At 32.0% G+C, this 26,068-nt stretch overlaps 1 protein-coding gene across 5 annotated transcripts; it reads left to right on the forward strand.

The window, feature by feature from the left end:
* The first annotated feature begins 279 nt into the window (after nt 1-279).
* On the forward strand, nt 280-23,109 carry LOC124359331. 5 transcript variants are annotated; one of them, XM_046811994.1, is made up of 9 exons: nt 281-448; nt 889-1,034; nt 4,518-4,615; nt 10,492-10,552; nt 12,750-12,798; nt 14,905-15,015; nt 17,090-17,215; nt 19,289-19,453; nt 22,906-23,109. In XM_046811994.1, exons 3-9 carry the CDS (start codon nt 4,558-4,560, stop codon nt 23,092-23,094), a joined length of 759 nt encoding a protein of 252 aa, XP_046667950.1. In that variant the 5' UTR covers nt 281-448; nt 889-1,034; nt 4,518-4,557; the 3' UTR covers nt 23,095-23,109. The 5 variants fall into 5 exon arrangements, 4 of the variants coding, with proteins under 4 accessions (XP_046667951.1, XP_046667950.1, XP_046667949.1 ...); XR_006922141.1 differs by lacking the exons at nt 281-448; nt 889-1,034; nt 22,906-23,109 and adding exons at nt 543-698; nt 19,605-19,720; nt 19,923-20,158; XM_046811995.1 differs by lacking the exon at nt 889-1,034 and having other exon boundaries at nt 280-517.
* Nucleotides 23,110-26,068: the final 2,959 nt, after the last annotated feature.

The following is a 26,068-nucleotide window of genomic DNA, read 5'->3' on the forward strand; positions in this document are numbered from 1 at the left end:
TTCACTAAGCGGAAGATTAAAAGGGCCTGAACTCAATACTCTACATTCATACTGAATCAACACTTTCCACCTTTTTATGGTAGCTGTGTTATGTTTCGTAACCAGTAATTGTATAGGCAAGGATCAACATTTTAAATAACCAGTCTAGAAAATAGCATAATTTTACATTGAAATTCCATAACAAGTTTTTAAGACCTGTCGCAATAGGAGTGGGGGGAAAAGGCACGAGAGAATATATTAATTCAAAACATGTTCTCAAAAAATTATTCTCCTGCTTTACTGTGACTTAAGGACTCGGTCAGTAGTTAGTAGCCAATTCTGTGGCCTTATAAGTTTTTTTTTTATTAGCCAAGTCGTATCTGTTTTGACATTTGACTTTTGTTGCTATCACTGACATAGTGACATGTGCAAATTCACAGCGGCCGAGTTTCTTGGTTAGGACAACTAGGTATCACTAATAATCACACGAATATTGTAGTTTAGATTAAAGATGTATAACATAATTTAATATCCTTAGGTAATTTCTTTATTTTTATTATTTTCTGATTTGGGGATTCACTCATATTAAAATTTCAATTTTAATGCACATTTTTAACTTTTGGTCTCTGTTATATAAAATTAATAACTGTTTCCTAAGCAGATAATTCAGAATAGGTCATGATATTCATCGCAATATGGAATAAAAATCAAGAAATCATGTGAGTGGGACTTGTAAACATTTACCATCTGTATCACTAATGGGAAAATATACATAAACTAATCAGCGTAATTGTTTGATTATTGAAGATAATTCTATTTATCCCTAGACTAAACACAATTAAGAAAATAGTCAAACTAGCATTATGAATTTGTGCGTGATATTTATATACAGTGCTCGATTTGAGGCAGATTCACCTAGAATCGATTTGATGGCAGTCTAGTAGGCCTACCCCTCCAAATAAAATAAGCAGTTTCAATATGCACAATACACTGATTTGATGCCTCATATTTTCAAGAATTTGTGAGAAAAGGCACTTCAACTCCCTTTTCTTCTAGTAGGTATTCCATACTCTTCTCTCCCATCTTGGAAAGTTTTGTAGTTGTTGGTTTGTATAGGTTTAAGTATGCTAGTACTCTTTCTTGTCACTTTGGGAACTTCTATTTCACCCAGGTCAACAACAAATAAAAACCTGTTGACCGAGAACTAAAAATTTAGCTATCTCAATGATACTCAGAATGAAGAAATATTACCATATTTCCACACTATGCGTAAATTATTAGATAAAGTGTACTTATGCATATTATCATCACACTTGTTGACTCGGAACAACAACCAATAATAACCTGTTAACCAGGTGCTAAAAATTGAGACATCCCAATGAAACTTGGAACGAAGAAGTATTACAAGTTTTTCTATACTGTCTGTAAATTGATATCGATCGAATATTGTTAAGTGCCTATTTATACAAATTACCATCTATTGTGCTTGTTGATCTGGGTCAACAACTGACAATAACTTTTGGTACTTTGGGATTATACCGACCACACCCAGACATGAATCGTTATTTGACATTTTGCTTCTACTGATTACTAGATTAGCGTAAAACAATATTTCGTCAATATAAAACAGAAATTGTCTTATCGCAAACCCCTCCCCATCCTCAGACAGAGATCAAAGTCGAGCGGTCTAGTAGATAACGTGATTGCAGAGTCGCGTCGTTTTGTTGTACTTCCGTGTTTTACCTCTACATTTCTCCAAACACAAAAATTCAACAAAAACAAACATTACCAAACTAAAACTAAACTCTTTATTGAAAAAACACTAAAAACTTGTTTTTATTCTTGATCACATTCCGCCACCCAAAATGCGAGTGCCTCCGGCCATCAGCGCGGGCTTCGGCTGCCCCGCGCTGATGTCAACGAAAGAAAAACATCCCTCGAGATAGTACCTATCAGTAAAATATCAAATTCTAGAGGGGCTGATCAGAAATATAAATTGAATTGTAATGGAAAGGCAATTATGTACCGTGCAAATCATGTGATGCCGCGCGGCCTGCCGTAATCGGGATTCTCGAGAAAGATAAGATAACAGCGACAACAATACCGATCACAATACCTGGAAATGCTTGTAATTTTGTAATTACAGAGTTGTTTTTTCGTTTAATCATGTTTGTTTCTATAAATTTATATTTTTGTGTTCTTCATACTGGTGTGGTCGGTATAATCCCAAAGTACCTAACTTTTTGACTGGGTAATACAAATGAAGATATCACAAATAAATGCTACCAGATTCCCTACATCATGCGGAAATTTGAAGACAATCGGACAGAGTTAACTGCCTATTTATGCACATTGCCAGCTGTTGCGCTTGTTGAATATTTCTTCATTCCAAGTTTAATTGAGATATCTAAATTTTCAATACCCGGTCACAGGTTATTGCCAGTTGTTGGCAGTTAGTCAACAAAATAATCATACCCCTGTCACTGTAAATGATGTGATGCCGGTAATTCTAAGCAATCACTGGGTTAACTTCAATATCTTTCATATTTTAGTTTGGCTATCAAGCCGTCCATAGGAAATAAAAAACATTAAAGTTAAGCATCAGAAAGCCATAATTTTAAGTGTTTACCGAGCCAAGCAATTAGAAGTTATCCATATGCTGTACTGGGGGTGGAAGTGCTGAAGTGATCTGAGCTGATTTTTAGATACTAGCCTATCTCGAGAATGTTTATATTCTTCTTCCACCAGTGGAGGAAGGTTACACCAAAGCTACACTGATGACAAGGAGCTTTTGTAATTCTTACTTCCTCGTACCAAGTCATTCAATGTGATCTGATCACAAATTCCCCTGGAAATCAATAAAGGCGTGGATGGTAACTTCGGAAAAACATCCCTTGAAATAGTATCAAAAAGCTAAGCTCAGATTATTTGACCGCCTCAAATCCTCGGCACGATGTGTGAACAATTTCTTATTGCGTAGCAAGGTCAAGAATAGCTTTCCAACACCATTTTCTTGGTTTTTTTTTACTTTCTAAGGACTCACTGATAGTCATTTTAAAATATGAATGAAATTGAAGTTGACCGAGTACTTGCTCAGAATTACCCATATATGCCCATAGCTACATTAATGGGGTAGCTCAGGGAACTATACAGAAATTAGACGTTGCTTTATAATGACCCCTTTATGTACATGGTGTGCAATAATTTGATCATCTAAGTTTACATTTTTCAAAATTTAAAAACTAACAAATAATACATAACATTTGTTATATCTAGTTTAGTTTAGAAGTTATCCGTTGTGTGTTTTCTGGAAAAAAATGATCTCATGAACTGTTTAAGCTAAATTCCTGAAACTTGGAAGAAACCTTTATCATAGTAAGTTAGACAATCATGCAAAATATTCACTTTCTGCAGATATTCTTTTCAAAATTAAATTAAATTAAATCTAAAATTGTAACAAACCAAAATGCTACATCTTTTTGAAATTTTAAGGGGAATCTAATAGTGTATCAGGTTTTATCATAGAGTCAAGCTATACAGAGAATAGTAATTTTTGACTTTTGATCCCAGTTTACTAAGATAAACTCATTGGAGGAATGTATTAGTAAAAAATAACAGATTTTTATACATAGTTGAAATTTAAACCTAGCTCAACAATAGTTATTTAACAAATAATAAACAGTGAATTACATAAAACACCTGAATTTCTTTTTATGTATAATAATGGTAAGTTACTTATTTCAGTATGCCCTACTCTAACAAAATTAAATGAATTAACAACTAAAAAAGTTAGCAACTAAATAATTCATTATAATATTTAAACTAACCAACTAAAAAATAAACTTAAATTTCTTCAAATTTTGTTTTTGATTGTTAGCAATGTAAAATTCCCAAGTTGAAATAAACCAATTTAACATTGTGTGAGAAAAATATAATAAACAACTTTTTAATAAGAATGTAGGTACTTATTATTATTATTCAAACTTGATTTACAACATGCACTTTGTTTCTTTGTGTAAGTTTTATATTTTAAAAAGTGTTTACTCTCCTGGCTCCAATATTGGGTATGACATGATCTAGCATCATTAACTGGTTATCTCAATACTGGCCACCTGCATAATGTGCAGTCTTCATAAACAAGCACCCCACTTTGATAAAACTGACTGGTACAGTAAAAGTGAAGTAAAGTAAATTAGTCTTATTTTACCTGGCAAAGTTAGGACTAAGAAGCCCTCTATACACTTAACCAGTACAGTGATTCCCAAATAATGTGCAATTTGACATGTACTAGCATTTCCTCATAAAGTAGACAGATAATTAAAATGAAAAGTTACTGGTGATATAAAAAGTAATAGTGGTCAACTGAATATGAGAGATAGAATTGTGTAAATACAGCAGCTGTAGTTGTAAAGTGTAGGCTGTGCACTACTAATAGCTATGAGCTTCCTTCAGGAAATTATTATTACTATTCTTTATTTACAACAACGATGCACGTAAAACATAAGTACGGGTTTATCCAATTTAATGTTTTGTTTCAGACATGCTGTTAAAATCGTAAAGGCAAAGATAGTCATAAAAATGAGTGCACATGTGAATCAAGATCAGAGCACAAGAATGTTCAAGGTGGTTGCTATAGGTAATGTATCTGTAGTTAAACCATTCAATCTCAGGTTCCATTAGAATTTTTGTATTTTTCTGTATTATTGCTGTATTTGAAAATTCATTTGTTTTAATTGGACTGGCCCAAATAAGGTTTATGCGTTTTAAAACATAGAAGTTTAATTTCTTGTTGGAACTTGTAGCCAACATATATTGTAATTAGTGATAACCTTTATGGAAGTATTTGTCATTATGTGTGTATCTCTACATGCATTAGTAATTTTCTTGGAGCAACAGGTCAATAACGGTCATTTTGCAGAGATTCATTAAATTCTTTAGTCGTGACTAGAGCCTAATAGGAGTTGGATTTTATATCTGCTGTAATTTTCTGTTTATATTCCTGATTTTGAGGTGCATTTTTGATGGATGTAGAAAATACGTTGTTAGCTGTTTCACTGAAAACATTTTACTAAATCAACCAAAAATGATTTAGAATAATTGAATCGGTGAGATGTAAAAGGATAACATTCCATTTTTGCTGAAATTAAACTGAGATAGCCATTGTTTTGGTCTAACAAAGGTCTATCAAGTGAGAAGAAGAACAATAATATTCCTCCACAATAAAGGTTGCTATGGAATCATCTTTTTTCAACTGAGATTTAAAAGGATAACATTCCTGGAATGTTATCTTTTTAAATCTCACATGAGAAGCAGTTTCATTATTGAGATGTAAAAGGATAACATTCCAATGTAGGTGTGTTTTGCATTGTATAACTTATCCATTAGCATTGTATTTAATTTTGTTGTAGGTCTTTGTTTAAATAATTGTATCAGCTGTTAGTAGCTGAACTGCAGATCACCTGTTTTATTTTGCCTCATTGGAGCTTGTGAGTTTAAGGGAGTTTACCAGCAAAGTAAGGTTAATGCTAAGTCGTTGGTTAGTTCTAGTGTTGTTTTTATCATTATTTGTTTTAATTTTGATAAGTGAACTTGGTGATATGGCTGACTCAGACTCTGGGACTGAAGATAGTTAATTGAAAAGAAGAGGGAGTGGAAATATATGTAATGCAGAGAAAAAGGCAAGAAGGGAAGGACAAGGGTTTGTCACTTCTACAGGTAAACTGATAGAACAGAAGAAGACAGGACCTGATTGTAAATGTCGCAAACTGTGTACTGATGATTTTTCAGTTGAACACAAGTCCAAAATACTAAAGTTGGTGTATAGTGGGAAACCAAAAAATGAAACTGACACTTTCTTAATGGGTTTAATTAACCGACATGATGTTCAACGACATAGATCAAAAAATCATTCTTCAAAGCAAATTTTGTCTTCCTTTAGTTATTTTGTAATGAAAGGAAATACCAAAGTTGAAGTATGCAGAAAAGCTTTCATGAGTTTGCACAGCATTAGTAATAAGGCACTTCAACGTTTAACTAATCTACTTAATAAGGGTGAATTGCCCAACGACAAAAGAGGATTTTATGGTAATCAACTTAGAAAATCAGATGACATTCTAATGAAAATAAAACATCTTATCGAATCGTATCCAAAGAAAATTTCACATTACTCGTCTAAGACGGTCTAAGACCTATCTTGATGCAACTCTAACTGTAAAAAAACTCCATGATATGTTTCTTGAAAAATATCCTAATTTGACAAATGAAGTAAAGTATGAGTATTTTCTAAACATATACAAACAGGACTACGGTTATAGGTTTGGACGACCTCAAGTTGATGTGTGTTCACAGTGTGAGGACTTAAACACAAAAATGAGATCTTCCTTGAATGATAACGCTAAGTTGGCAGCGGCAGCAGAAATGCTAGTTCACAAGAGACGGGCCAACAAGTTCTACAAAAAAAATGCAGAGCATTTCAGCAGTATGTGAAAATAAAGAAGATGCAATGGCTTTTTCTTTTGATTTCATGCAAAATGTTCCATTGCCTGCTTTGCCAGTACAAGAAATGTTTTACTTGAGAAAACTATGGTTGTATGTATTTTCTGTGTACAACTTAACAACCAATGAAGCTGTTTTTTACACATACCATGAGGGTTCCGGTAAAAAAGGTCCAAATGAAGTGTGTAGTATGATTCTTGATTACATAAACACTAAAGTGCCCCCAGAAGTAAAGGAACTTTATGTGTTTAGTGATGCTTGTGGTGGGCAGAACAGAAACCACACACTTTTAAGAATGTTAATGACACTAACTATGACTGGCCGCTTTTCAGTAATTCATCACTATTTCCCGGTTCGTGGTCACAGCTTCCTACCTTGCGACCGTGACTTTGCTACAGTTAAACGTGCTATCCGTAAGTTTGACAGAGTGTACACACCAATACAGTACAATGAAATCATTGAAAGTGCTAAAGTGAAAGAACCGAAGTTTGTCGTGAAGAGTTTACAATACAATGACTTTATTGAGTTCAAAAACTGGTGGCCTACAGTTTTCAAGAAAACCACAAAAAGTATTGACAAATTTGAAGACTTCTCCATCAGTAAGTACAAGCATTTTGAGTACAGCTCTGAAAGACCTGGATACATTATAGCTCGCCCTTTCATTGATTCAATAGCATCAGGCACCTTCCAGCTAAAAAAATCAGGATCAATAAACCTTCCAACCGCACAAGCATACCAAGGTATGTTACCAGTAAAGGCCAAAAAAGTATTGGATGTTCAAAAAATAGTTCGCTATGTTCCGGAAGACCATCTCACATTCTATCAGAAGATCTTGGCTTGGGACCAGTCCATACCTTTGGAGGGGAATGTGGAGGGAAATCACAGTGAAAGTGACTACGATGAATAGAAAAACTTGACTATATCAAAAAATAAACTTTTCAAGCATTTAAAAAATAGGTCAAACAAAAGTATTTTTAAAATAGATTTAAATGTAATATACTTGCTGTTTTAGTACACAGCATAAAGTTTATTGTAAGTAAAACAATGTTTTTTAAAATTAAAAAGATTTTTTTTTCATTGATGTCTAAAAGGATAACATTCCAACTATAAAATACATAATAAGTAGGTGACGATCTTCAAAATCAGATATTAGTATATGAAAAGTTAAATATGAGTTCAATATCTACATCTTTCTAATTAAACATGTTTTCCTAATGTAAACAGAAAAAAATGTTATTCAATTTAATTGACATATCCGAAAATGGACTAAATGGAATGTTATCCTTTTACATGTCACCGATTCAATTATTCTGTCAGTAATTCGTCTTGTCTACAATACACTTGATATTTCTTTATTGACCCGGATTAACAGTGATAAGCTGCTTCATACAGATTTTGACCACCCCAAGGATTTGATTTTGCCTGGTCAGGGCAGACTACGACCACTGTACTTTTCCTGCCACCGTCACTTCGGGAAAAACAACTATCTTGCAAACAACTCGTCCATACTGTGGAGTTGCTAATATCCACATCATATCTGAGCTTCTAACTCATATTCATATTGAAATTACTCATGCCCACATACCTCAGCTTTATTTAACTCTTTTGTTCCATTTACTTTTGTGGGTGCAGTATAATAAGAGGCCACCAACACAATCGAATCATGATTATAGAATCATCGATATTCATAACCACCTTAAAATACTGAAAACAATATAGTTCTGCTAGTTTTAAATCAATATTAACAATAAATAAAAAAAACTACGGTATCTATATTTATAAAGTGTTAAAATAAAACAATAATTTTTACTTACCTTTTACTATTTTCTGTACTTCTATTTCTGTTTATCTTCTTCTATATATATAAAAATGAATGTTTGTATGTTTGTCCTTTATAGACTCAGAAACTATTTGACCGATCATGATGAAAATTTGTACGTATATGTATTTTTCCACGGAGAAGGTTTATAAGCTATGCCCATCCCTTTCCCGATTCAGGATTCCGCCCCACTGGTTACAGAAATACCCATAAGAAATGCATTGCAGCAAACATATGTTAACGTCTTTTCAAATTTTTAATCAGCTGTTCTTTGTAAACATATATTACACTTATAGTTTTAAAGCATAGAGTAAGCTTAAGAGAAACGACAAATTTTGTTTAAACTGTTTTTGCAATCACTGTTAAACATAGACTTTACTATCCAGATAATACAATTCAAATTTGACGTAAAAATTCACCTTTAACTGCAATATTTATTTAATATAAACCATGCTCATGCTTGATCAGAAGAGTAATGCAGATATCATAATTACTATCTTACGTTGGCTACAAATATAAAGAATGTTATAAAATCAACCTTAGTTGTTTTTTTGACAGAAGTATGGTTCTCAAAACTCCGTGTGTACATATTCTCTCGATCGAGACAACAAAGCAAGCTCAATCGTGGCATCGGAGATATAACTAATTTAATCTAAAATTTATTATAGTAAAAAAAAAAATTTACTAAGTAATATAAGGACTTCGGTTCTTAAGATTTGCGTGCGAAGCCGTGGGTAACAGCTAGATAGAGGCAGGAATATGGTACATACCTTCATAATACGCCCAAGAGGCTCACGATGGAACGACTATCAATTATCTCAGCAATGTTTAGAATGTGATAGAAAAAGAATAAGTGAATATAGTGTACTGTTTTCAACGGGAAATTGCGTGCGAAGCCGCGGGCAACTTTTGCAAAAAATTATTGAAATGCGCAGCAAAGCGCGCCGGGCCCGCTAGTATATATATATATATATATATATGTGTGTGTGTGTGTGTGTTTTACTTCTCGTGAAACAAAGAACACATTTATATCGCCATTCTACTTGTCGCCATTAGTCAAATACTAAATATGATTTTACTTTAAATTAATTTAGAGCAATAATGTCGAACTGAATTATATTTTAGGCTTTTATCATATTATAGAGAAGCTATACTTATATATGTAAAAGAAATGTATTTCTTTCAGATTATAAAATAACTAACTATGTTTGAGCAGCGCAGTACTTATGGTTACTTTAGCCGGGTAGAGTACGGACACAGTGTTTTATATTGAAATTATCAAACATTATTTAATTATTATACCCAATGATATAATCAACCAATAGAAATTAATTTGAACAATAACTAAATCATTTGCATCAGCTGTACACATATTTTTATATCAATACACAATTTGTTCTATAAGTAATTTCTTTTAAATAAAAGAAAAACATAGTTATCTTTAGGAAACTATATAAAATAACACTAAAAGATTATTTAATGTGTCTTTCTTGGTTTCATGATGTTTGTTTTATAGTTACTTTTTCTTTACTATTTAAATGTAATTTTTCCTATCACCGGTCTTAATTTTATCGTTTAATTAATGGTTTGGTTCCTTTATTATATATGACAATAAGTAATTGTTTAAACTATTAATTCTATTTACTTGAAACATGTGACTTGAATTTAATATTTTAAATACGTTGATATCGAATGATAGTTCTGTTATTTGATATGTAAGTATCGATGATTGTAATAAGCAATATAAAACCCAGGTCCACTTATCGTACTCTGCCCCTTTAGCCAATCTGGAATGTATTTCTGCAGGTAATGATGCTATCAAAATTACATTAATTATTAATAATTAAAAAGTCATAAGTGGTTTGATTCCAACTAAAATAGTACACGATTTCAATGATTCTGTAATCATGATTTGACTTATTATTCTGTAGTCACTTTTGCTTAAATTTATACAGTACAACTTATTGACGTTTTATGCTGCCACCACGTAGGTCAGCATTACGTCAAATATTCATTTTGTCAGTACTGTTAATTCGTATTTTATCTATTAATGTTTTTGCAGTCTTATTTTTTTAAACTTTTCTTATATTTTACTAGTTGCAACATAATTCTAAATAACATAATAAAAGTGACTACTTTTAAAACATTATTTACACCTTCTCAGCCTACTTTTGGTTTTTTCTTATTTTTCACAACAGGTTCCACAGAAGAATATATTCTGGGAGATACTGTTGAACCTGTCATCCCTGAACCTGGGTTGTAAGTACAAAATAGTTGTAAGTCTTTGTAGGCTATTTGTTACATATTTTGAAAATATAAGAACTTTAAATATAAATCAGGAAAACCCTCCAGCCCATTTCACAAATCAACCCAGTCCATTGTACTTGCTTATTTTTACATCTTTGTCATTCCAAAGTTTGTTAATGATAACAATTTAAATCTTTTTTTTTTGCTAATAACTGTTATAAATATCTCTAGCAAGGAGGTTAAAGTTTAAAATATTAATTTGATTCCTAGAGTTTTTAATCATTTAGAAGAATCTAAAGTTTATGTACTAATAGATGTTAAATATTTTTAAAATTCAATTTTTAAATAGGTTACTTTACTACTTACTAAGTATAAAATTAATAATTTCAAAGGAAGCAATAGTACGAGGTCTGTCCAAAAAGTATCCAACCGCCGACCAGTAGGCGGCCGCGGCGTAACCGACCGGCTCGAACCGGTTATTGGAGGGGAGGGGCGAGCCTACTCCTTCCCATATTAGGCATTGAATACCATCCGGTCACTTAGTAAGTCACAGCGCTCTGTTCCGTACAGTACTGCCGTGTGTGTGCGTCGCATTTCAATATGACTGAACGTGTTGAGCAGCGCATTTGCATTAAATTTTATCAAAAAACTTGGCCATTCAGCATCAGAGGCGATTACTATGATACGGAAAGTTTATGGTGACGTGTCTATGGGCGATACACAAATAAAAGAGTGGTTTAGGCGGTTTAAAAATGGCCGCATATCAGTGGAGAGTGATGACCGATCTGGCAGGCCTTCAACGGCCAGAAACGCTGAAAATGTTAAACGAGTTTGTGTAACAATTAATGAAAACCATCGATTGACTGTCTGAGAGCTGGAAGAAGATTTAAGAATACCAAAATTGTCAGTTTGTAACATTTTACACGAAGATTTAAAAATGAACCGTGTTCCTGCAAAATTTGTTCCTCGGCTGCTGACAAAGGACCAAAAGAACTATCGACTTGAAATCGCACAGGACAATCTGGATTTGATAAAAAGTGACCCAGGGCTATTTAAAAAAGTTATTACTGGTGAGTAATGGGTTTATGGCTACGACCCTGAAACAAAGGCTCAATCTTCACAGTGGAAAATTCGTGAAGAGCAATGGCCGAAAAAAGCAAGACAAAGTCAAAAGCAATTTCAAGACCATGCTGACAGTTTTTTTTTTAGCTGTGACTGGATCCTGCACCACGACAACGTGCCAGCTCATTCCTCAAATCTTATTCAGCGTTATTTGGTCAAACACGACATCAACCAACTACGACAGCCTCCCTACAGTCCTGACATAGCTACTTGTGACTTCTGGCTATTTCCGAAATTAAAAATTCCTTTGAAAGGAAAAAGATTTGATGATGTTGAACAAATAAAACAAAATGCGATGAAGGACCTTTTAGCCATTCCGCAAAATGAATTTATGGAGTGTTTCCGGAAGTGGGAGGAGCGTTGGAATAAGGTAGTGGCTTGTGGAGGGGAGTACTTTGAAGGGGACCAGATTGCTGTTGCCGCCGAGTAACATCAGTTCATGCCAGACGTCAAGGTCGGATACTTTTTGGACACACCTCGTATGTGTCAGGTACTGTTTGATTCAGAGCTGTTATCTACCTAAAAATTGATTTCATGGATTGCTCCATTTTAATATAGGTTTTTAATATGTTCACTGTGGTAGATGCACCTTGCTATCTGAAACAAACAGTATATATAACATATATAACATTTATATAACATAATGAAATCACAGACTATCAGAAGTTAGAATCATTTTAATTTACATTAGTCAAAAGCTAAATTAATGCATGGACCAAAATGAAGTCTTTATTTTAGTAATAATACCCAATTTAGTTTGTGTGGTTGTAAATTTGCCGTTTTCTGTATGCTTTATAACTTTATTTATTATAAGACAGTAATTTTAACATTATTCATAAAATACAACATGAAAAAACTCAGATATATGGTAATACTGCACAAACCGTGGGAAGCAATTTATTATGTTTCTTGGCAAGACTGTAATTATTTCTATTTATGCTAATTTGATTGCTAAAGTGTAAACCAGGAAATAGTGCTGTGCCAGGAAATTATGAATGATATCGGCATCAGTTGATATTTTAAGTTTGACAATAAGCTCAATTTTATTTAAAACTAAACTCACTTATTATTTTGTTTTTTTTTTTAGAAAATATGACGCTGACAAACTGGAAGATGTGCAAGTAAAATGCAAAACGGTAACTAACCATTCAAATAAATCCTTATTTAACCCAATAACCACTTATCATGGTTCCGTCTCGTGATGGCTGATGCGATACCAAAACACTCATCACAAAACGGTACCATGATAACACGTGTTATTAAATCTATTTTTAAACATTTTTATGGGCTCACATAAATTTATGTATTAAAATTAAACAAAAGAACATGTACTATAGATATAAATATGTATTAATCCTAGAAAAACAATGTAAATCATGGTATAATACTATATTTTTAGGACTTTTCTAACCAGTTACATTATTGAATTGTGGAAAAGTTATATTTCTGTAAAATGATTGATCGGTGTCTTATTTTGTCAAACTTTGTATTTTATTTTTGTTGTCTCTGACACGTGTTTCTGCAGTATAATATATGGTTTGAGTAAATAAACACAATACTGGTTGACATCTTTTCTGTTTTGTTGTTATTATGGTGGTGTAGTTTGAACTTTGTGAACATGCAGACTTCTAATGAGTTTGATCGTGTTTTCTCAAAAATAAGATTATATTCTAGCCTGTTTCATTTGCTAAATAACAGTAGCTCAGTCAACCATATCATAATAAAATTGAATTTTTTTGTGAGTTTTACCAAACTCTTGCACTATTTGCGTGATTGCTTGGATTTGTGTAAGAACAAAATTCTGTGTAAAAATTAAAAAAAATAAATAATTGAAATAAAGTTTCCACATAAAGAATTACATTTTCTATTACAATACACAAAATAACACAGATTATAACTGTGTTTTACTAAAAAACATTCTTGCTTTCAAAGTTTACAAAATCAATTTTTTTCAATTATTCTAGAAATATAAAAATAGTATTTACCTTACATGCTTATAAATTACATTATTATAACCTGTTTAATTGGCTAAAAAAACAATAGCTCAGCAAACCAAATAGCAATAACATTGAATTTTTGGTTAGAGTTTTAGTAAACTCATGCATTCTTTGCATATTTAACTGGATATGTACAATGAGGGTAGGTGCAGGAATATTGAGTGACTAATGGGTTAAGCCCAGACAATGGCATCTAAAATTTTGTCTGGATGTTGATGAAAATTATTAGTTTTGTTGATAGTGTTGCTCTGCAGGAAGACAGAGTTATTTGTTAAATGTATAATATGGAGAGTGAGAATTAGGTACTATTTATAAACCAATATTTAGAATCAATGGTTTGCTGTGATATTTAACACTTGGTATTTTGTAATCATAAAAAAGAGGACAAATTAATGTAACAGGACATTTTTATTATTAGTGAATATGTTTTTCAAGTAAAATCCTATTTGAGTTATATTCATTTTACAGTAAATTTTTAAAATTTCTATTATTCTTCTGTATATCTATTGCAAACTTCATTTTAATTCATGAAGTTTTGCAATCCTTACATATTGCTATATATTGGTAAACTATTTTAGTGCATTATTACAATGTGGGTACTACGCAAGTAGTCAGTCATATGACATAGGGGAAAAGAACTTAAATGTAAAGTGCTAAAGTTTTGTGTTGCACTTTAGGTGTTGAGCAGTATATTATTTTAAACTAATATCTAAAAAATACTTTGAAAATTAGCTGAAACAAACCTAGCTATTCTAAATATTCTGTTCTATTATTTAAAACTAAAAAAAAACCAGGAATCAGAATAACAGGAATCTTTAATGACTACTTTATATAATATATATTAGCTTGTCATCCAGTTAAGCAGAAGGCAAACTGGAGAGAACTTTGAGAATACTTTTTTAGTAAAACACTCACCATCTGTAGTAAAAACGTGCATAGTCGTCCTGAAAAATCACTTGACCGTTGTAAATTGTGCCACAACACACAGTGCACTTTCTGTGTGTTCATTTCTAAACCCTGCCTTATATTTGTTTTTGACGCCAGAAGTTGTGCCATGCTACGTCCTGTGTGTCCGTATCCTAAGATAACCGGTTTCACTCAGTATAGAACCACAGTGAAGGTATTAATTAATTTTAACTAATTGACCAATAAAGTATTTGGTTGGATGAATTTGATATTTACTTTGTGTCACTCACTTCTAATGTTAAACATATTGTAAACCAAATTAATTATATTTATTTCCAGGAACCTGAAGATACTGATAGCAAAAAAAATGTAATACAAGATCTTGTTAAACTCGTAAAATTAGAACACAGTGGTAACTTATTGGAGGAAAATCCTTTCATGATATTACAGGTAAGTAAATCCATTATTTTTATTGACAGTTTAATATTGAAATCTAATTACATTACATTTAATTATTTATTTCTAAACACTAAATTAGGTTTTCTTTTCATAGTCCTGATATGCAGAATGTTAAATTTGAAATGATAGCATGATAAATAATAAAATAAATAAAAATGTCTTAATTGGTTGAGCGTTCATCAAAGTTATAAACTTTGCTTTATATGACAAATCCTGTTAAAGTATACAAAATTCAATTAACTTAAAATTAATTTAACAATAATCATGATCAGATTATTGAAATAAGAGTTGTAATAACAGAGCAGTTTCAATTAATCCTCTAAGTTCTGATGACTATAATTTAACTGTTGGGCTACATAATTTTAGGAGTTTTTCATGAATGTGTTAAATAAAAATTAACAAAGTATAATATATTATAATATATCATTTTTCTAAGCAAAAGCTATATAATAAGAAAATAACAATTACACTTAGTTACTATTCCATCTCAGATAAAAATTCAAAATATACAAAATAAGGAAAAATTTACTATAAATAAATAAATATATATATAATTTCAATAAACATCGAATCACAAAAAGTACTTGCTCCACCGGGAGTCGAACTCGGATCTCTCACTTGCCGGGTGAATGTGCTACCATTACACCACAGAGCGCTTAATTTTTCCAATTAAATTATTTTGTATTTGGCTGTATCTGTCACATATGCGTTTAAATAAGCAAACTAACATATGATCGGAAGACCAAATATCTGTCGAACGACTTTTATTTATATTACATTGTATAAATGGCGATAGCCTTATTTAATTTCAATAAACATTGAATCACAAAAAGTACTTGTTCCGCCGGGAGTCTATATATAGTAAGTTGTATGTATGTATATATATATATACATACATACAACTTACACATTTACTATTTTATAAAAATACAGGAACAAAATATGTTTTGTTTTTGCCCTTTGTAAAGCCCAAAAAATCTGGCAAAGTCAAATAATTACTTCAACAGATGTGTTTTATAGCATCTAAAATGAGTTCTTCTAGGTATTTTACATTTTTCTGACCTGTATTATGAAACACTTTATTTACAAAACTCAAAACTGTCCAATCTTTTTTAAGGTAAAAATATTGGATTAGTGGTTCTAAAATTGATAAGATAATACAATAATAACATTTAACAAAATTGTTCAATTTAATCAAAAATATTTATTTTCATATGTCAAAAATACATTTGTATTAAAAATCTATTATTTACAGTAGACTCTTTGTTATTTGTACCTTTGGACTATCTGGCTCGTTCCCGGCGAGATTTTAACATTATACATTAACATGGAACAAATAAGCGCTAAACCATGTTATTGATCAGACTTATTGTTATGTACCTACATGCAGCTGGCGAATTTAGAATTTCTCGCCAGTTACATTTTTTATGTAACAATGATGTAATAAATAATCCTACACATTCAACTGTATTGTATGTTTTTTACTGTCTTACATCCCTATAAGTTGTTTAATCTATAAACAGTAAGTGCAATCTAAACAAAAGACTACAATATTCATAATTTATGCCTATTAAAATGACTGCAAATGTTAGGCTGGCAACCTGCTATATGGTGGTTCTGTTTAGCATTGCTGCCTTGCACTTTGTAGGTGATAGAGATAATTAAAATGACTGTACATTTCCTTCAAGGTGAAATGTAGGTAATACGTTTTATCTGGCCATTTTAACAATCCTACCTGCAACCCATCACAATAGGCTGTAATCTAGGATTTATTTTATTCACTTGAACAAAGTTTAAATCAAATAAATTGTTGTAATTATGAACATGCCCTATGTGCAAATTCACAGTGAATTGTCCATTGGAACGGATGATCATTAAACCATGGTCACATGTAGTGTCCTACTATAATTTTCTTTGTATTAACACCTCAATAAATATTGATTACTTACTAAATCAGTCAAAAACTAAATCAACTGTATCTCTTACTTAATTCACTTATCACATTTATTAGTAACGTTTTTTATTTTATTAAAAATGACTCTGAATTTAGAAATATTATTTTCAGAATGAACCACCATGGGATGATGACGATCTCGAAAGAAAACTAGATCAGTTCACAAATGAATTGAAAAATAAAGAGAGGAAATTGAAAAGTCATAAGATGACCACAGATGCAATCTCAAGTCCTCAGGTAACACTAGATAAATTACATGTTGTTCAGTTAGTTCTGAGATCCAGTGCTAGAGCTGCATCATGACTACCGCATGCACATTTTTGGTCTCATTCCATAATATTTACAAATGTTCTAGAAAAATTACTACCTTCTCCGTTAGTATTTAATGAAGTTTGGTGCCGAGTGACAGCACTAGTGTCGCGATCGTCCTCTTCTATCATCTTTCATTGTCAGCAGCACTGCACTTCAAAAGCAGACTATAGTTCCAATTTTGGTGAGGCCTAAATTCACCACTTGCTAGCTCTCAACATCAACAGAGCCAGTCATTTCATGACAGCCTATGTGTTCCACAGTACTGCCTATCACACCTCAGAAATCTTGACAGTGCTTACTTTTTTCCCGCCTTAATTTATAGCATTAGAAGGTTATCTCTTAAGTAACCAGTAAAAAAAAACATTTTTATTAAGTTAACATTGGAAATGCAATATTTATCTTATAGTATCATAATGATATTTAGTATTTATAAAACTGTAAATCACTCTTATCCAAAATCTTCCCAGAATACGTACAGCTGTTTTGTAATACTGTAAACTCAATAACTGTATAACACAGTACTGTATTTGTTACCTGAAAGCTCACTCTGGTTTCATTAGTCTGCAAGGATTTTTACTGTCAAAACCTTAAACCTAACCCATATCAAATGTAGTAGTTATGATGAAGTATATTGCATGATGGACAACTTCTAAGTTTATGATTAAAAAAAGCTTGCAAATTGCTGAAAACTGAGTAACTATTTAGAACGTTTTATATTTTACAGAAGTATGGGTGTAGCGTTAGACCATGTGTAAAAGATTAATTACAATTTTGTGAAAAAATAACCCTATGTAATCAGTTTTTTGACAGTGTCAACAAGATTTTTTTTATGAATTATTTGAAGTGTGCATTTATATGAGTTGTAAATTTTGTCATACTAAAAAAATACCAAATACAAAAAATTACTGCTTCGGAGCCAAAAAAATATGCGTGGGGAATTGAAAACCCAAGAGATACTTTAAATGAATTTTCACAAGCAATCAAAATATATTTCTGCTTGTAAACAACATTATATTTATAAAAAGTTTAAAAATAACCATGAAAACTATAATTATATATTCATAACATCATATATTGATTAATCTTTATTAAGTTTAATTAGGTAATAAAAAATGTAAAATACGTGCAAAAAGTATAAAAATTTAAATTGAAGTTTCAATACATGCACCAAATTTGTCTGTCTGGAACAGAGCATTTCTGAAGTAAAAATACTATTTTAATAATTGTTAAAAAATATTTAACCCTTTGACTATGTGAATGTTAAGTTAAGCTCCAGTTCACCTTCCTCTTTGTGCAGCCCTTTGACTATCCATGAGCCATTATAGTTGCTCCATGAACTTTGCATTATTGTCTTTTTCTTATTAAAATAATATGTATATAAGCAATTTATTGAATTACGCCAAAAAGAACCCTTTTTAATGTCATATGCATAATTATTGTAATAAGCACTGTTAAACATAATTATGCAATGGAAACGTAGTAATTTGTAAGCCTGTAATGTGTAAACTGTCCACACTGGTTCCACTGTTGTAAATTATTATAGCACGAGACAAATCATTTCAAGCCTGGTATGTAAACTCTTGTGTAAAAGGTTAGTTTTTGTAAGAACACTAGTGTTAATATTATTAATTGAGATCTCTCTACATTATTAATAAAAAATGAAGCCAAATGACCAGGCTTGCAATGATGTGAGCTTGAAATGTTGACCTTACCCAGCCCCTATAATCTCAATGTCACCTTGTACTGCCTATTCAAATATATCATTTTTAAATATGCTGTATTTAATTACAATCGGTAGATGTTAAAGCACTGACTTTTGCAAAAGTGAGATGATAGAACAAACAATCTACAATTATTAAGGGAATTTAGTTTACTTACAATCAAGGTTTTCAATTACAATTAGTTATTAGCTACAACGTTAAGCTGTTTTATAATTATGTTTTGAGTTATAAAGTTTTTACATAAAATTAATATTAATTGACATTATTTTGTCAACAGGTAAAATTCCAATCAAATGATGTTCATCCACGCAGTATCAGAAGAAACTTAGTACAGACCAAGTTGAAATTTCCTAAAGTTGAAGATACAAATATGACTTTAAGACGAAGCCCAAGAAAGGTTTCAGTTGTCTGCAAAAACAATGAATTGAAGAAATCCTTAGGTGTGAGTAAAAAATCCCGTTTTTTACCCTTTAGCACGTATTTTGGCATAACTAATTTTGTTATTTATAATCTGTAAAGTTTAAATAATTGTAAGCTCTACTTCATGTTGATCCACTGCATGTAAATATAATAGTGTAATTTCATGACATTAGTTTACAGCACTAGCTGTTCCCAACCACCATTAGAAAAAGTGAGATTATGAAGAAACAGGTGTTTCGTTCCAGTTTGTTACACTTTTTCTCAGAGAAGAATCCTTGCTGCCACCAAAGTAAGTAGTTTATGTAGAAATATCTAATAATTTATAGTACATAAGTAAATTAGCAATAAATAGATTTATCTGGTTGTTCCCTACATGGTACAACCTAGACAGGCTCTGAAACCAGTTGTGTCACAAGAATACATGTCACATGAATACATCATTAAGAATACATGATCTTTATGCGGATTTACAGTTGTTATGTTTTTTCCAGGCAAGGAGGAAAGTGATGACTGAGTGCTGACTGGGGATGAAATAGTTGACGATCTATTTCTTCCATCTGACTTTACGTCAGGGCCACCAAATTAGACGAGTGTGACCTTTAAATTAATTAAAGACAATAATTGTTTTAAACTTTTTCACTTAAGCTAATTAAGGAAACAATTTTTCAACAAAACTGCATGTTTGTATGATATTTCAATGTAAAATAAAATAGTTTACCAGGAAAAATTTTTAATTTTCGTTCTTTCCTAACATATTTTACATTTATTTGAGTACAATTAGCAAATATTCAACAATTTAAATGTATTTACTAACATTTAGACATAGATAAACAAGGGGGGAAATGGTTGTGCTGTGTGTGGAAGAACTTATGATTAACAACAATCTTAAAACATTGCAAATAATATTTTGATGATTTACCATAATTACAAACAAAATTATAAATTAAGAAATGAAAAGCGTAATTTTATAAATTATTTTTCCATGCATTTTTTACTAAATTATATAAGATAATTTTGTTAGTAAGAATTCTAAAAATCAATCACTAAATGGTTAGTAGTGATTGTTGTAGAGCTAACCTGCGTCTCATTGTTGTTTTCCTATTTATAAATGCCAAGTAGTTCAATTATGATACTGAAGCTATTTACTTTACAACATTTGTATAACTTGGTTGTTATTAAGGGACAAAATCCTATTAATATTATAAATGTAAAAATGTATGAAGATGTTTGGATGTTTGATACACCATCAATCAAAACCTAGTAGACAGATTTTGACAAAATTGGTATGTACATTACTTAGATATAAGAATAAAACATAGTATATTTTATTCCTAAATACCAGCCACAAATAATACTCTTAAAAGTAAAATTTATTTTCACTAATGAGAAATACAATATTGATTAGGTGTATAAATATTGATATAATTCCCAGACTGAACCGAGGAAATAGGATGATGTAGCACTCAGGGATTGAGAACCAAGAACATAAACACTGTACTGTATCAAGTTTACAGATATTCATACCTTCAAAAAACTAATTCCATGGGTGCAAACAAAAGCAGTGAGCCGGGTGACTCAAAATGTAGCCATACATTTTTTTAGGGAATAAAACTAATCGTAAATGTTATTAGTAAGTAGGGCAATTTCAAAAATTTGTCTGTGTGTATATGCCCACAAAGATTTGTCCATACATTATCTCGAAAACTGTTTGACAAACATTGAAGAGATTTAGCCTCAACGTGGATCGATTGTAAGCTAAAGTACAGCTGGAAGTTAGGATTTTTCACTCTATGCTATATACTTGAAGTAGAATAGAGATGTCTTATGCTGGAAGTAGATGCTTTTTGACTGTAGTAGACTTCTCAGTCGAATGCATATAAGTCTCTTATATACTTGTAGTTTTTCTACAAATTATTTGGTAAAACAAGAATGATTAATCATTGGTTTGATATTGTTCACCAAAATTACCATTACCTGCGCATATGATCCAATATGCTCAAAATTATTTGAAAAACTCAACCTAAAAGGGATTTATAACTTAAAACCAAAGCTTGATTATTTAAATCAAATAAATTTAAAGAATATAAAAATAATAAAATCTGTTTTTAAGTCTGTTTAAAAAATATTATAGGACTCCAAAGTATTGCATTGTAAGTGCTTTCACTACGAAAGCCGTGGACTTCGACTTTAGGGTTTCTCTACATTGGTCTAAAATAGTTTAAAATTTTTCTGAAATCATAGAAGTTATTCAAGTCAATCAAATATATGGAATGTTGCAAATAAATTTGATTTATTTAGTTGCTATTTATGAAGATTGTTTGTGACAGTATCTCACTTCAGGGCCCCAAAACATTGCTCGACAAACTTAAAGTCCAACTATTGGATCGAGATGAAATGGATGATTTGGAACTTTTTTCAGTCACCATTACTTATCTCCGTAAGGTTTTGTATGCCACTTAAATAGGATATGCCTATGACGTCTCTGTAGTTTGGCAGGAAATTGTGTGTTAAACTTCGAATAACTGTCAGTAACTTATAACATTCCATACATGTCGCATAGTATGACTTTTCCAGTGTCTACATTATATTTGAAATTTCCAGTGGGTTCACCCTATCCAGGAGTTAAGAGTGTTAGAAAAGTTCATAATTGAGTTATTTGGTATAAGCTGATCTACTGTTACAGGCAACTCTGTACGAACTATGGACTTTATGAAGAAAGAGTTGTTCAGGAGGTATATTAATAATAATCAAAGAGGCAAATTGTTTGAAAAAAAAACCCATTTATTTTATAAAAAAGGACTACTATTCAACATAAACCCCCACCAATACTTAAGTATTTGTCCTTACGGGTTACTAGCTCTTTGCCTTGGTGTTTGAGCCAATTCCCCTCACATCTTTTGACACCCTTATTATTCTTGAACTTCTTCCATGTAATGCTTCTTTTAGTGGACCAAACAAATCGAAATCAAATGGTGCTAAATCGGGGCTGTAAGGGGGCATGAGATAGTACTTCTCAGCTCATTTTGTCTGAAGTGTATGAGTTAGTTGAGCTGTGTGATGTACGTTGTCTTGCTGGAAAATCACACCTACTAAATAGCATTGGCTGTTTGTTATTCATTGCTCGAGGTAATCACAAAAAGCTTCAGCATCCTTAAACATCAGGAAAGTGACTTTTCTGCTGATGGTTGGTTTAAAATTTTTTTCTTGACTCATGAGGTGCTTGCACTCTATGCTTTGCGTTTTGAATTCTGGCTCATTATAGTGAACCAACGTTTCATGTTAATAAAAATCGTTAACAAAGTATAATGAAAAAATTCATACTTAATGCTATAATTTTGTGATTTTTGAAAGAAAATTGTTTCCTGATAATAAAACACAAAATTCATTGATTACGTATTGATATTATGTTGATTGATTATGTCCCGTGATTGTTGGCCAACAACTAGATGTAATGTGTATGTGTCTTGTTTTTAGGTAAACAAAGAGCAGCAGTGTAAAATTCCTTTGAAAAGTCTAGAAATTATTGAAATAGATGAAAGCTCAAGTGACAATGACCGAGAAGAGAACTGTATATCAGAACACATGGAAGATAAATCTGATACGCAACACAGATCTACCAACTCAAAGAGTCCATCAAATGTGAGTATTAACCTTATATTGTAGGCTAATTAACATTGAGTACTATATGGTATATGGTATGAAAATAGTGATTAAATTCTAGTCTAGGTGAAAGTATTTTGCTATAGGACTCACGAATGTAAGATGGATTTAACTAAAATTATAGAAAACCACTGATAATTTGGAAAGAGTCAGACATAGACCATTTAATTTTTGGACCAACAAAGTCCTCAATTTTCAATATTATAATTAGCACAACCTTATACTTCTATATCTAGTAGTATATACAGTAAACACACTGTCTAGTGATTCACTTCTCTTAACCAGCGTGGTGGTTTTACTTACTCAAATATGATAGATATATTGTGGGTATTGACATCACAAGTACCTTTGAAAGAGGTTACATCACACATCAAAACATTTTGAGCAAAGTTACCAATACAACTATAATTATTGCCTACTTAGATATTTTAATTTGAGCCCAAATGGCAAACGTCATAGAATTTTCGTAATTAATTTCCCCTATTTCATGATTTAAAGTAGTGTAGAAACTGCATTTAGAAACGTGATTGGAATAAATATGCCACAAAGTAAAAAAAAATATTTTTTGAGAATAGCCATTTGGACTTTTTTAAATATTTTTTAAGAAGTATGCCTACTTTTGCAGAAATCTGATTAAAGAAGTTTTTGCTGCTGAATTTATTGGAAATTTATTAAAAATGTTAGGATTCTATTATATTATTTTTAAATATGTATATATGCATAAAAAATATACAAGAGGGGTTTTAAACTCCTATTTTTTATGAAATAGGGGTCTTATATTTTCCAAAAATATTTTCATTTACAAAATCCTTAAAACATGTGTTTTAAAATTTTGTGGACTTTATCATTTACAGCAATAATGCTCGATACGTTTGAAATTTTCAACATTGAAATACAGTTTAAGGTTCTCATGCAAAAATTGGTAGGGTTTAAATGAAAAAATATATCTTTTTAAATATGTTAAACATCATATTTTCTTTTATTTACATTTTTTTTAGTTACACTCATTTTCAACTTGCTGTGTTTTTTTGCTTTGGGTTGCTTAAGAAGTTTTAGTAAATATACTTATGTGAATGCTATTATAAGTAAACTTGTTACAGGTTAATTTTTTGTTTGGGAAGGTTTGGAAAAATATTGTTTTTTTTTTTGTACAACTCCTTTATTTATAATTCGGTTGTAGTATACTTTGGCCGTTGCTGGGACAGAGCACACCGAGACCGGTTCTGGGACAAACCGTGTGAGACCGAATCTGGGACAGAATTTTTAGAGAGCGACTAAGAGTGGTGAGTACGGGTAGTCAGAACCGCGCCGCGCGAATCACCACGCATGTCATCGCTGTCCCGCCACCGCAATATTTTTAGAGAGCGACTAAGAGTGTGAGTACGGGTAGTCAGAACCGCGCCGCGCGAATCACCACGCATGTCATCGCTGTCCCGCCAACCGACACCACGCGTTTTTTATTTACCACAATTGTGAGTATGTATGTGTTTGTGGATTTACTGATCAGATCTAAATAGACGATGTTGTTTTACATGGTTGTTCTGGAGCAGTTGGTTGTTTTGGTCTACAAGTGTGATTGTGATCTGTTGAATCTTTCGTAAACCGCTTCCGAAGAGGTATGTAGTGTTTTTTCTTGAGGTGATTGAGATATTTTGTAGCCGTGTGGTACATTAGGGGAAAAGGAGTAGAGGATTGCTGTCTCTAAATGTTTGTGAGAGTGAACATCATGATTGACAAGACTGTTGTTGACAATATTGCAGTGTATCTCGATGACATCAACGGCTCTGAGATTCGGTGGATTCGATGCAATTACATTTTCATTTGAGTTGAAGTAAGACGATTTCTTTTTTGTAAGTTTGTTGCATCAGATTTTTCAAAACCTAAGAGATCACTAACGGTTTTATCCAAGTAGAATTTAATTGGAGAATTAATTGATATTTTGTCACCATCTTTAAAGATCTTGAAATCGTCAGAATTTAATACTAAGATTCAACGACTGTAATGTAATCTCTGAAACTCTTTTCAAGTTTTTCAATGGTCCAGTAACCACATTGAAGTATCAGTGGTTTCGGAATGAAAATGTATTCCCAAGTCCCCAAAAATAGACTTTTGCATGTTGCAAACAAGTTGTATATGTTTGTTCTCAGAGTAAAATCCAACAAGAGCCATATAATACTCTTCGTTTGGATCCAAGTGGATGGGGGTGTTCTAGATGGAGAGTCAGTACAGACTCAGTTCCATTAGTCCCCCCCCCACCCCCCCCCCCCCCCACCCCCCCCCCCCCCCACCCCCCCCCCCCCCCACCCCCCCCCCCCCCCACCCCCCCCCCCCCCCACCCCCCCCCAGTCCGATTTTCAAACCGTCACATTATTTTATAAGTATCTATAATAGGACGTCTTGCACATGAAATATACATGAAATTTCTCCTAGTTTTAAATATTTTAATTGAAAATGTAAGAAGCACAAAATGTATTCGAGTAATTTTTGTTGCAACGACCGTGTTTTTTATACTTCATAATATATTTTAACTTCATAATTTTAAAAAAAATACTACATATAGGATTACGGACGTTTGCGATCGTGATATGTTATGAAATGTATTCAGTGTTTCGAGGATTTATCCTCTTCAATGCAAGAGGGTATGACTAGTAGATGTAAATTTACAAATATATATATATATATATATATATATATATATATATAATTTATAAATTTACTGGTCTGCCAGTAAGAAAAGAAAGGAAGAGGAGAATGACAATTACAAACATACCCGAAAACTGCTTGGAGTCCAGATAAAAATGATCCCAAGCGTTGTTACGGTTAAGTGAAGAGAGCAAATTCACGTTACACTAGCGCAGGCTTAAAGTGGAATATTAACAAGAAAACCATTGTATACACTTCCTGCGGCATTGCGGCGTGTCATCTGAAACATGAGAGGAAGGCGATGGTTGTGAGGAGGATTAGTAGAGGAAGCCGC

This window comes from Homalodisca vitripennis, chromosome 4, assembly GCF_021130785.1.
Source record: "Homalodisca vitripennis isolate AUS2020 chromosome 4, UT_GWSS_2.1, whole genome shotgun sequence".
Taxonomy (NCBI): domain Eukaryota; kingdom Metazoa; phylum Arthropoda; class Insecta; order Hemiptera; family Cicadellidae; genus Homalodisca; species Homalodisca vitripennis.

Coding starts and splice junctions, on each gene's coding strand:
- LOC124359331 (XM_046811992.1), top strand. CDS start 658: ATGATATTCATCGCAATATGGAATAAAAATCAAGAAATCAT. Junction 699..4,517: donor AATAAAAATCAAGAAATCAT/GTGAGTGGGACT, acceptor GTTTTGTTTCAG/ACATGCTGTTAAAATCGTAA. Junction 15,016..17,089: donor ATCCTTTCATGATATTACAG/GTAAGTAAATCC, acceptor TATTATTTTCAG/AATGAACCACCATGGGATGA.